Source organism: Zootoca vivipara, chromosome 1 (assembly GCF_963506605.1).
Source record: "Zootoca vivipara chromosome 1, rZooViv1.1, whole genome shotgun sequence".
NCBI lineage: Eukaryota > Metazoa > Chordata > Lepidosauria > Squamata > Lacertidae > Zootoca > Zootoca vivipara.
Genome location: NC_083276.1, coordinates 11,935,419 through 11,948,452, shown reverse-complemented (window position 1 = coordinate 11,948,452; position 13,034 = coordinate 11,935,419). Strand labels below are relative to the sequence as shown.

General features: G+C 43.9%; 1 protein-coding gene across 1 annotated transcript; it reads right to left on the bottom strand.

The window, feature by feature from the left end:
• Positions 1 to 1,034: 1,034 nt before the first annotated feature.
• On the bottom strand, positions 1,035 to 12,667 carry TMEM179 (transmembrane protein 179). The gene is made up of 4 exons (XM_035116858.2): positions 12,364 to 12,667; positions 6,201 to 6,338; positions 3,067 to 3,145; positions 1,035 to 2,158 (listed from the first exon to the last, which is right to left on the bottom strand). The coding sequence occupies exons 1-4, from the start codon at positions 12,663 to 12,665 to the stop codon at positions 1,979 to 1,981; spliced, it is 699 nt and encodes a 232-aa protein (XP_034972749.1). The 5' UTR covers positions 12,666 to 12,667; the 3' UTR covers positions 1,035 to 1,978.
• Between the last annotated feature and the right edge of the window lie 367 nt (positions 12,668 to 13,034).

The window sequence follows — 13,034 nt, the reverse complement described above, 5'->3', positions numbered from 1 at the left end:
GGTTTTTAACCCCTTGGTTTTCAACATTTTGGAATCAGGAACTCCAATCTGGAATTCTTTCATTCATTCATGAATGTGCAACTTTGCTTCAGTAAATGTTTCAGTAAATGTGTTCATGTGGCACTTATGCACCTATTTCACACTGGGCAACATCCATGAAAGAACCAGTATCTGGTTTTGCTATAAGCAATACTCATTGCTGCAAGCATTTGAGTTTCTTTTCAAACATATCATTTTGTAAATAAATCAGTATGATGATGGTGATACTTAGAAAAGGCTTGGGTGTGTGAAGCTGGAAATACACTTTGAAATCATCACCATGCCTGTTCCCAGGGCCTACATTATGTGCATATGACCCAATGCACAACACTTTCAACACACATCTAAACAGCTGACTGATAAATCCTGTGCATCATGGCTGAATTTACAAAAACCCTCCCTTCCCCAATGTATGAAAGTTCTGTGATTTGACCCACAGATGTCAGACGTAGGGTAAATAGAACATAGGGTTTTTAAGTCTTCTGGGCAAAGCTCCTACACAACCCCTCTGCATTTGAATGGAGCTTGTGCCAAGGATGTAATAAGTCCTGTTTGGGTGTTAATGCTCCTGTGTTTATCAACAGGGGAGTAATAACAAGTAACTCTGCCCACTAGTCTTTGTGCAAAGAGTGTGACTGCCTGTAATGAGTTTCTGTGCCTTCAGCTGCATGCAAGAAGGCTTCCAATGTAAACCAGAACTCTGCAGAATCAGGGCATTTGGATTTCAAGGAAGCTTTTGCATGTACAGTCATACCTTGGTTCTCAAACACCTTGGTACTCATACGTTTTGGCTCCCGAACGTCACAAGCCCAGAAGTGAGTGTTCCTCTTTGCAAAAGTTTTTTTGAAGCCGAACGTCCAACGCAGCTTCCGCGGCTTCCGAGTGAGTGCAGGAAGCTCCTGCGGCCAACTGGAAGCTGCGTCTTGGTTTTCGAATGTTTTCGGAAGTTGAACAGACTTCCGGAATGGATTACATTTGCGAACCAAGGTACCACTGTTCTGCGGTATTACGAAGATTCAGTTGCACTCTTCATTCAAGGGCGCATGGCTGGGCTACTTGGCACACACAACAAGGGTGCGTCAATGCCCGGAGAGGACACTGATCTAAGGCTTATCAGTGGGGTCTACCAAAAGGTAGCACTGGTGGTCACATCCAGAAACTGAGTCACAAAACAGTTCATTTTGAGCATGAGTTTGCAAGTGTTGCAAACTGCAGACCACCCACTCACTGGGTCAGAAAGAGCCGTCAGGTGGGAGAGGAGAAACTCAACAAAAAGATAACATCACACATATGATGCAGGCACTAAATGCAGATTCCCCAATCCCATGGGTGCTCAGTTTGGATAATTCTCACCCTCATTCCTCCTCTTTGAGGGGGAAGAATAACTGGGCATCCAAGGTAACTGGACATCAGCATTGAGAGCCCACATCATGCATGACGTTATATTTGTGATGGAGCGGAGGAGTGTATGACTCAGGCTTATCTCGTCAAACATCTGGAGAGGGAACATGACAGCCAAGAAAGAGAATCTATTTCAAAGTGGTGGCACACAGCTTGCTGTCTGTGGATTGGTTCATGCAGGCATCAAAGGATGGTTTGCATGTGTGCGAATGGGCCATCCTAAATGAATCCCCAGGGATGGACCTTCAATATAACCCAATTCTTTTCAAGTGAGTTTGTACATTTGGCTGAGATTCCTCAAGGTCAGCTGATGAGAGAGGGATGGGCATGCCCGTGTGAACCAGTCCTATGTGTCAATGCTAATGGGGATGTGTCTACAGACACCGTCTCCTTAACAGGATCCAGATTCACTTTCCTTTCTTAAAACCAGTACCATTTTCTTGAACTCCACCTAGAACTGCCAAATTATTATAATTATTTTTATTTATTTTTTTTAAAAAACCCTACAACCTGCTAGGTAGACGGGCTTGTCTGCCCACTAGATCATGCCACTTTTCTCCTCTTGGAAAGAAGTTTGTGATGAGGATCTTCCTAGCAAGAGCTCCTTCTCATGAATCAGGCTTTCCACAAGGTCCTCCTGCCGGTAGTTATGGTAAACTTTCAGAAAGGCCAAAATGGTAATTCCGAGCCAAGTGAGCCAGGCAGCCCAGAGGCCAAACTAGAGAGAGAGAGAGAGAGAGAGAGAGAGAGAGAGAGAGAGAGAGAGAGTGTAACAAGGTCAAGCAATTCCTAATACTGTACCAATTTGTTTACAGTGGTACCTTGGTTTAAGAACAGCTTAGTTTATGAACAACTTGGATTAAGAACGCTGCAAACCCAGAAGTAGGTGTTTTGGTTTGTGAACTTTGCCTTGGAATAAGAACATGTTTTTGTTTTGCTTCCTGTTGAGTGTGTTCCATTTGTAAATTGAGTCCCCCGCTACTATGGGAAAGTGCACCTTGGTTTAAGAACATTTCAGTTTAAGAATGGACTTCCGGAACGGACTAAGTTCGTAAACCAAGGTACCACTGTATATGCAAGTCTGTTTATACAGGGAAGTTTTTGACTGAATTATACAGAGGTGGCCAACATGGTGCCTTCCAGGTGGTATTTGACTCCAACTCCAACTGAGAGGCAGTGTGGTGTAGTGGCTAGAGTGTTGGACCTGGATGGGCAGAATTCAAATCCCCACCTGGCCATGAAGCTCACTGGGTGACCTTTCTCCTAATACATGCATTTTTAAAAAAAAACAATGGCTGGTTTCAAAGTTCAGATCTGCAAAGTTTAGATCAATGCAAATTTATCTGAAGGCTGACCATCTTTTGCTTCTCACGATGCCCCAGAAAGTGCGATTTTGATAGATCCTCCTTTAAATGCATACTGAATTGGATCTTACCCCATCCTCATCAGGGATGCTACTTCTGATTCCCAGAGAAGACAAGATGACCCTGAGAACCTTTCCAGAGATCGATCAATCAATTAGTCAATCTCTTTATTACAGCCAATAATCAGTATTCCTTTCCAGAGCTGCAACTTATCAGCTCTATGGACAAACTAAAAGACTTTGGGGGAGATCACTTGACTTACCTGTGTGATGGCAAACTGGTCATAGAATGCTGAGTTTTCTAAATTCAGCTCAAGATCTATATCCTGCAATTCTTCACAGCTAGAGGGAGAAGACATTTTGGGTGAGGGGGAGGGGAAGAAATGAAAATCATTTCAGCAATTCCAAATGACCTTTTCTGAGCTCCAGCTGAATCAGACCTCTAAATCCTGTCCAATAAAACTCCATTCCCAAGAAGCAATAGCCCACTGCCATATATAACAACTGGATGACAACATCTTCATTATAAAACAATCATCCTGCTATCCTTGAAACACAGATAAACTTTCATATCGCAGCCTCTGTCTCTCAGTGCATGCCACTGAACCAGTCAGAGTTTATTGCCGTTTGATCTCAACCAGAAATAATGGAGCAAAGGCCAAAATGTCAACGTCCCTTCAAATACTTTGCCAACTGTTCCCACTTTGATCAATTTCCTGCAGATTAAGAGAAAGAGAGAAGCCGTATGAATGTTTCATCCGTGTCTGCATTCTGAAACTAAACTGGGTCTCTAATCTGGCAGGACCTTTCCACGGAATCGTAAAAAAATAAAAAATAAAATAGGGGACCGGCATGCATTTTGGCCATTGCACAGTTAATGTGAAATGGATACACAAGGGAGTTTACAACCACAATTAGCACAACATACCAGCCTTGGCATAAGAAGGTAAGAAGAACCTTCTTGTATCAGACTGAATTGACCTCTGGACAGTGTGGTGTAGTGGTTAGAGCTTTGACAGTGACTTGGGAGAATCAGGTTCAAATTCCTGCTTAGCCATGAAGCTCATGAAGTGAACTTGGGCCCGTCAAGATTCTCTCAGCCTAGCCTACCTCGTACCTGCTCCTTGATCTCATGAACCATCAGGCCAAATTTGGTGATGATCGGCTTCTTGATTTCAGGAACCATCGTGCAAAATTGGGTTACAGTGCAGTTTAGAAAGGTTGGGTCCACCATCTTGTCCGATGGTATCCCATCACAGAGTTCACAAACTATCCTTGAGTTCAAGAATCATCATGCCAAACTGGAAGAGACCTTTAGACCCGTAAGCACCGTACATTTAAAAAAACACACACACACACACAAAGAGAGAAACACTGGCGGTGCCCCGCAGACTGACAATGACTACTGGGGATGAGAAACGAAAAGGCATGCAATGCAAATGAAGCAAAAATGTGCAGGGGAAGTCCTCCATCTTACCTAAAACCAGCATTTGAAAAGCCTGAAGCTCTTTGATTTTGCCCCACCAACTCCACCACCCACACAGACAACCCACACTTTGGCATCAGCCCACAATGAAACTGAGTTATGAGCCTCCATTACCTTTTGAGAAGACTTCAGAAGAAGGGAGTGTTTGGGTGTGTGTGTGGTTTTTGTTTTGTTTGTTTCAGATGCTCCAGAGCAAAGAGTTGGTCAGATAGAGTCTGCCTATGGGTGGTTTTGGGTTGGTTTGTTTACAGGTAACTTGGATTTCTACTTGGTGCTGTGAACAATTCCCCGGGGTTCTGAGGTTTCAGAAGGCCTCTTCTCTTTCTTTCTCTGTCTGTCTCTCTCTCTCTCTTTTTCTTTCTTTCCTTTCCAGTGTTGTCAGCCATCTTGGATGCTTATCCAAATATTCTATTAGTCCAGAGATTTTTTTTTGTTTTAAAAAAAAACCTCCCCTTTTAACGGAATATTCGAATAACCGTTGCAGCCCTAAACAGAACATTCACTAATGGCATTTTACAACATATGACAAGGTGAAACAAAGTAAATGCTTTAGCAATGCAGTTTATCTGTATCATATGACATAAAATGTCACCATTTTATCTTCTACTTTATGAGCCAGTGGATTTTTTTTATTTAAAAAAAAACATGAAGGGAAAGAAATTTAGACTCTCAATAATATTAAAAAAATTTCTAGTACCAAACACGCAGATTGGTTCAATATGCTGGATAATTTCTCAATTGTACAATATTGCTGGGCTTTAATACTCCAATAATACAACAATAATGAATTTAAATTGCAGCCTGGAAGCATTTTAGATGCACATTCCTAGTTGCTTCTGAAAATCAACTCCCACCCCCATCCCTTGCCAAGCTAATTTAGTAGTGTAAAGGAACAACAGCATTTCCCCCAACCAACCATGTTAATGTAGATTACTGCCCTTTATTATGAAGCAAATTATGTCCCATTTTCATTTATCCAGAATGGAATAGGTGCGTATTTTTCAGATTTTTTAGATAGGCTCAGGGGCGAAGAACCTTTTTTCAATCTGGGGGCCACATGCCATTCTGGGCAACCTTCTGGGAGTCATGGATGGGCGGGGCCAGAGGGAAAAGTGGGTGGAGTAAAAAGCGTGAAATTCACCTTCGTAGGCTACTTTATAAGCACACTCACGCGTCTCTCTCTATCCTCCAGCAAAAAAAGCGCTATTGGGGTTCAACAGCACATTCCAGCCAGGCAAAACCACTCAAGGAGAGTGGAGCGATGGGCTGGGTGAAGGCTGTGACCTGGAGATGGGGGGACATGGCTATGGTCTGAGGGCAGTTCCAAGGGCCACATAGAGAAGCCTAGGATCCCCTTGCCCGAGGTTCCCCATCCCTAAATTAGCTAAACTCTTTTAGGATACACATCACGTCCTGGATTTTGAGGGACAAGGAATATAAAAGTAGTAATCAAATGCTCTGCACATCCAAATTTTCACTTCCCGTGTGGTACAGGAAGTGCTTAACCATTCTTCCTTCTCTTCCTTCCCTTTGTTTGACGAAGGGTGCTGCAGTTTCAAGGTCCAAACTGCCACATTCAATACAGGACTGGCCTCCAGTAGTAGTCTTCTTCTTTTTTTCTCAAATCACAGAAAAGGGGGAAGTTTACTTCTCCCATTGCAATGCTGCTAGATAATTCTTAAAGGCACTGGATCTCTGTCCTGTGTTGCATCTGACAACGTAAGCCAAAGAAGGGGCAATTTCTCCTTCCGTTGGGCCTCGCTGTAGCTACCCATCGTACCATTAGGAGATTATTTCCAGCTCACACCTCTTTTTGCCTTTTCCCTTGCTTCCATACCTGCCCTTTGCTTATTGCCTCCATCTATCTGCCTGCATGCATCAATGGGAAGGACCTTCCCCTGCCACACTCACCTGTTGGGCATGCTTCCTTTCTCGGTGATGGCGTCGCACCACATGTTAAAGCCGACGCTTACGATCGTGCTGGCGATAAAGATGACAAAAACCACAAAAGCGCTGATGAGCAGATTCAGGAAGGCGTAAAAGAAAGAGCTGTGAGGGGAAAGTGGGAGGTGGGGAGGGAGAGAAGAAAAGGGAATTATAACTCGCAAGCAATGTCAGGACATCCTGTATACCTGAAGGAGTGTCTCCACCCCCATCGTCCAGCCCAGACACTGAGGTCCAGCACCGAGGGCCTTCTGGCTGTTCCCTCGCTGCGAGAAGTGAGGTTGCAGGGAACCAGACAGAGGGCCTTCTCGGTAGTGGCGCCCGCCCTGTGGAATGCCCTCCCAGCAGATGTCAAGGCAATAATAATGTATTTTAATATTTCTGTTGGAAGCCGCCCAGAGTGGCTGAGGAAACCCAGCCAGATGAGTGGGTTATTTAATGTCTGATGCTGTATTGCAGGTATCCCTAAACTTCGGACCTCCAGATGTTTTGGACTACAATTCCCATCATCCCTGACCACTGGTCCTGTTAGCTAGGGATCATGGGAGTTGTAGGCCAAAACATCTGGAGGGCTGCAGTTTGGGGGTGCCTGCTGTATTGTTTTTAATATTCTGTTGGAAGCCACCCGGAGTGGCTGGGGAAACCCAGCCAGATGGGAGGGGTATAAATAACAGGGTGGATAAAAATCAATGATTTAAAAAAAAAAAATCAAAAAAATCGGATTTTTTTTATTTAAATCGGATTTTTTTTATTTAAATCGATTTTTTTTATTTAAATTGGATTTTTTTGAAAATAAAATGCTTTTTGGGGAAAATATATTACCACCCAAAGGTTATTCCATCATGAAATAAAGATTAGTTTTTTAATTATGTAGAATAAGGTTGTATATGTTTCATTTTGGGGGTAAATAAATTCCATTAATCCATTCACAATGTCATGCTCTTCCAGAGGTTTTTGTAAGATTATTGAGCAGTTTCTCTGCCTACAAGATATTATCACAGGTGCTTGGTTTACTTTTGCAGTTCTCAAAACTGAATTTGACTCAACAGAGATCACATGCCTCTTCTTCACAGCAAAAATGTTATAACATGAACAGAGTTGAGAAAAAGACCTTAATCCTATTGTTCTACAAACCTATGAATACAGAAACAACCCCTTCAGTGCTAAGTTTCAAGAAGTTCAGTGAATAGAATAGAAACAATATTTTTTCTGATTGTTTGGAGTGGACAGTATTTAAGTTTTTCATGTGTAGGCTGGGCTGACAGTCTAAGTTTCTTAAAATATATATATTTTGTTTTTGTTTAGCTAAATTGTTAACTAATGGATGTTTGTTTAAGCAAATAACATATGCTGTAATGTTATTGTTTCAGTTGAATAAATCTATTTAAATTGTTATTATTAAGGTAATGATTATTATTCTCCTTCCTAAGTACAACAGTAAAGTTGTCCAAATATGAATGATTAACCTATTAAACTGGGGATAAAAAACTAATATGAAAAGTTGTTATTCTAAAAATCTTCATCTACTTGCATATTAAAGTTATACCAGCAAGAATTAGTCTTTATGTAGAAAACTATGATTTAAATCCAGCCTTACTGACTAGTGATTTAAATCGTGATTTAAATCAGTTTGATTTAAATCAAATCCACCCTGATAAATTATTATTATTATTATTATTATTATTATTATTATTATTATACCAATGCAGCTTCTTGTTATCTCACAGTGGCTGGCCAGCTGCTTCCAGGAAGCTAACAAGCAAGTCCTGAGTGCAACAGCATTCGCCCCACTAGGGATTTCCAGCTACTGCTATTCAGAAGCATTACTGCCTACCACTGTGGAGGGAGAACATAGGCGTCATGGCCAGTAGACATCAACAGCCCTCTCCTCCATGAATTATTGCAATACTCTTTTAAAGCCATCTGGGTTGGTGGCCATCACTGCCTCCTGTGTCAGGGAGTTCCATAGTTCGTGCACTTTCTTTTACCTATCCTAACTCTTCCAGCATTCAGCTTCATTGGATGTCTCCAAGTTCTAGTGCTATGAGAGAGGGAGATTTTTTCTCTCTCTATCTGCCTTCTCCATGCCACGCATCATTTTATAATTTTATAAATCAATTTGTCAGATCCTCTTTCAAAGCCATTGAAACTGCTAGCCACCAATGGCTGCCTCTTGTGGGAGTGAATCCCGCAACTCTGTGTTTACAGCACCAGATCACCAGTTCAGATATGTTTGGAAAGCTAACTGTTTTCTCAGTGCCAAGGCAGCAAAATCCAGACGATGCACTCCTTTGCCTTTTGACAGATTGATACTGACAGATCTGGGTTTAAGAAGCCTATCCCGCAATCTCCTTCCTCACTCCTATGTATTTTTGGTGGCAGATCTCAAACATTTCCTTTTAGCCTAGGCCACCACAACTGGGCTGAATTATTAGTCAAACCATATGAAGAGCACTAGGTTGGGGGAGGCTAGCTTATACTTTGTCCATGCTCTGACTTGCAAACAAATCAGCACTAAAGAACATGTGAGGTTTGTCAGAATTTAATATTGTGTAGCTGCTTTCTATTTCACAAATAAACAGCAACTAGGGGAGGGCAGATGGACCCAGATTGAGAACACAGTGTAGGAGAGGATTTATCCAGTGCAAGGTAGGGAGAGGTTGTTTCCATTACCATACTAGTAGAATTCAGGCCCATTCAATGTAGCTGAATGTTGGAAAAATTGAGAGAGACTGTTATTCATTCATTCATTCATTCATTAAATGCATATCCCACCCTTCTTCCCAAAGTAGGCAAGGATGGTAAGCAACAACTTTAAAAATGTTCTGCTGCAGATGCAGAATGGGAGAGATCTCAGTTTAAAAGGTCTGCTGACCAGATGCCAAAAGGACAACAGAGACTGCACCTGTCTGATATGCATGGGGAAAGTATTCCAAAGGGCAGGGGCCACACCACTAAAAGCCTGATTCCTAGTTTGTGTGGAATGGACCTCCTGATAAGATGGTCTCTGCAGAAGGCCCTCACCTGCAGAGCAGTGATCAATTGGTCATAGAAGGGGTGAGACAATCCTCCAGGTATCCATCTCTCAAGCTGTATACAACTATATGCACCCAAACCAGCACCTTGAACTTAGCCCAGTAACACACCCGCTCAGTCTGCTTTTTGCCAGGCAAAAAAAACACACCAGTTTCTTCAACCTAGATAGCCAGTGGTATGGAAAACAAATCCTATTATGAAAGGTTGGAGAAGTTGGGAATGTTTTGCAGATGTTCTACCTTCCTCCACCTTTCTTCAGAAGGTGGCTAGACTTGGAGCAAGGCCCCTTGAGGCTGATCTTAAAATCTAAACAGCTTCATGCCATAGCAAGTGGTCCTTTATGTATCCAGGTTGCAGGACAGCTTTCTAGTTTAAACACTTAGATCTGTGGCCCAGAATATTACAAATTGGATGCCTGCCATCGTAAGCACCACCAGTTTATTTGTAAGCCACTTTTCTGCAAAGCGTGACTCGCAGCATATCAAACTAACTGCAATAAATGTAACAATCCAAAAAAACATACTAAGAAAATAATAAGAATTATCATGAGCTCTCTTTTGTAAAGCAATACGAGTAAACTAACCTAATTTAGGAGCTTCAACCCAAACAGGACAGAGAATAATGTCTAACACAGAATAAAACGGTAGCATACATAGCTGCCAAGTTATCCCTTTTTTAAAGGGATTTTCCCTTATGCTGAATAGGCTTCCTCGCGAGAAAAGGGAAAACTTGGCAGCTATGGTAGCATATCAAACTGCAGGCAAGAAATCAGTAATCCAAAACTATGTTCCGTAGAAGCTCACCATAATTTGGCAACCACACCTTTCCATTCTGACAGCCTTCCCTCCGATCTGCTAGTTAGACACCCATGGACAAAATCACCCACCAAGCCTCTTTGTGAGTTTAAGACAAGGCTTGTGTGCCACCTGATGTTGTCGGACAACAAAGCCTATCATCCCTGAACATTGGCCATGGCAGCTGGAGCTGATGAGAGCCAGAGTTCAGCAATGTCAGGAAGGCAGCTGGTGAACCATATCTAGTTTATGGAAAGCTTCATCACCAACCACCCTCTGCCCATTCTACCAGCCTTGAGCAGTTCATGTTATCACAGGTGAACACATGGACAGGCAAAGGCCTCTTCATAGTTTGTGGTACTTTGAGCTAAATTGCAGCATCCCAAAGAGATCTCGAAAGCCAACTGCATGCAGTGTATAAAATATTACCAGTGCTGCAGGCACACATCACCATGGAGATCAATGGTACATTCTATTATAAGCCTGTGGCTTGGATCACTTGCCCAAAGCCTCTGGAACTGTCTGCTCTGCAGACACTGTAACAGAACATGTTGCCTGCTTTTTATCTTCTTGTTGTCATTCTGCTTGGGACTAACTGGGGATGGGAGGGATATTGATCTTAAGAAAGCAGAAATTTGCCTAATGGAGATGAGGCTCCCAGATCCTCCTGGTTGCTTGTAAACATTTGGAGAGAAAAGATCTCACCATAAATAATCTGTTTATTATTATTATACATGTATATCCCACCTTTTCTCCAAAGACCTCAAGGTGGGGTACACACATCTCCCCCCCCTTTCCATTTTATCTTCACATTTTATCCTGTGAGGTAGGTTAGGCTGAGATGCATTGACTGCCCCCAAAGTCATCAAGTGGCCTTCAGAGCTGAGTGGGGATTTGAACCCTGGTCTACCCAGGTCCTAGTCCATCTCTCTAACCACACTGGCTCTCAGCAATAATAGCTAGCTCTCCCACTTTTCCAAAAGAAGCATAGAAATGGAATATCTCAGAGATAGCTAATTTGGTGGCACCCCGGAAGTGGTAAGAGTCCAGCTCTCACCAGTCCTGGCCAATATGGCTGACAGTCAGGGATGATGGGAGCTGTAGCCCCAAAAAATAGGAAGGCACCATGTTGGGTACCACTCAAAGAGCTAGTTGTGGTACTGAGACCATTAAAAAAGAATCAAAATTGGCTTTAGGGGGCCTAGAGGAGGTGGGTGAGCCAGGAGAAGGTGGGATTCACTCAATGTAGCAGAAAACTTTTGTAGGACCATGCCTGCCTTTCAGCTCTTGGGATGAGAAGCACCATAAATGGAAGCAGCTGCTGCCACCCACAATATCGGCATCGGTTGTGCACGTGTTTGTTTGTTGTTATTTTAATGTTATTACTCTTATTTTGTAACGAAATGTAGCAGAAACCATTGAACATCAAACATCCTTGCAATAAGAAGAAAACAAATGGATTTTTTAAAAAAAGAGGAAGGAGGGGAATAAAGTGGGAAATGACAGATAAAAGGGGGGGCAGCATAACAAAACTCTGTAATATCTTGATAAAATTAAAAGAAAAAATGTCATTTATGTTGTCATTCCAGAAAGGTAAAAATGCCCACCTCTCAATAAATTTGTTCTGTTTTATTATTAAGCATTGTGTTTCTCTCATCTGTAAGCTTTATCATTAAGATAGTTTCCCCTAACCAAACAGTTATGGTAGGGGGATGTCTTCCCATTTTTTGTGCAATTTTGCTGTGGTTAGCGGGGTAGCGATCAGCTGTAAATCAGTATTAATGGTTTCAGGATAGAGTATCAATAGGGGAGTGTTTAGGGTATCCTGGGAAATCACAGCCTGTACATATTCACATAATATCCAGTGGTATTCATTTTTCGCAACTCCAAAAGGTATGCATTAAATCCTCCTTAATATCGTGTGCGTGTTTTAAATGGTCATTGTGTTTGTGTGCAGTCCAACCCCCTATGCTGAGCTGCAGTTCTGGGAACCCTTCCTCAACGGGAGCCAAAACCAGAGTCTAAGAGGGAGAGCCCTGCTGGATCAGGCCAAAGGCCCATCTACTCCAGCATCCTGTCCTAACAGGGGTCGACCAGCGGGGCTCTATTTCAGAACAGGCAAGCGTAGGAGGTAACCGGACTGAATAGCGACCCCAGCTCATCCTGCCTTTTCGCCTGGAGTTTGGCATCTGGTGGGCGACGGGGAGCCTCCGTTTCTAGGGGAAGGACGACCCCTCCCATTAAGCCAGCTCCCTCCCTCCCCCTTCTCTCCCCTCCCTCCCTCCCCGACCGCCACTTACTCCTCGTGGCCTTTGCAGAGGAAGAAGAGCGTCCTCCAGGCCTGCACTGCGGCGAGCAGCAGCGAGAGGAGGCCGGCGAAGAGGCTGAATCGGCAGGCGGACTCGGGCCCCCACTCCTGCACGGTGAAGCGCTGCCGCTCGGCCGTCAGGTTGGCGTTGAGCCACATGCCCTCGGTGAAGAGCAGGCAGCGGCCGTGGAAGTCGTTGCTGTTCTCCGACAGCGGCACCACCACGATGAAGCTGAAGAGGAAGGCGAGGAAGTAGCAGGTGCACTGCGCGAAGAGGAAGTTGCTCAGCGCCATGGTCGCCAGCCTTTGCTGCCTGCCTGCCTGCCGCCGCCAGCCGAGGAGAGAGGAGGAGGAGGAGGAAGGCAGCGCCGCAGCAGCCCGAGGAGCGAGAGGAGGATGCGCAATGGCGAGCGCGCCTCCCTCCAGCGCCGCCCGCGCCGACCCAGCAAGGATGGCTGGCTGGATGGATGGCTGGCTGGCTGGATAGGTAGAGGAGCTCAAGGGCAAGACGGGGCGGGGCCCGTCGGGAGGTTTAGACCCCCGCACCGCTTTTGTGAACACGTGGAGCTGCCTTCTTGCGTGGATATGCCTTTCACTTCAGATGTTAGCAAGGCAGGGAAGGGCAAGAGGGCAGGGGATGGGCCCACACAGAATGATGCATGG

Bases quoted from the DNA above. Each gene is read 5' to 3' on its own strand.
- TMEM179 (XM_035116858.2), bottom strand. From the start codon at position 12,665: ATGGCGCTGAGCAACTTCCTCTTCGCGCAGTGCACCTGCTACTTCCTC. The intron at 6,339-12,363 runs GTAAGTGGCGGT...TTCCCCTCACAG, and splicing joins CTCTGCAAAGGCCACGAGGA to CTCTTTCTTTTACGCCTTCC. The intron at 3,146-6,200 runs GTGAGTGTGGCA...TTCTCCCTCTAG, and splicing joins AAAGGAAGCATGCCCAACAG to CTGTGAAGAATTGCAGGATA.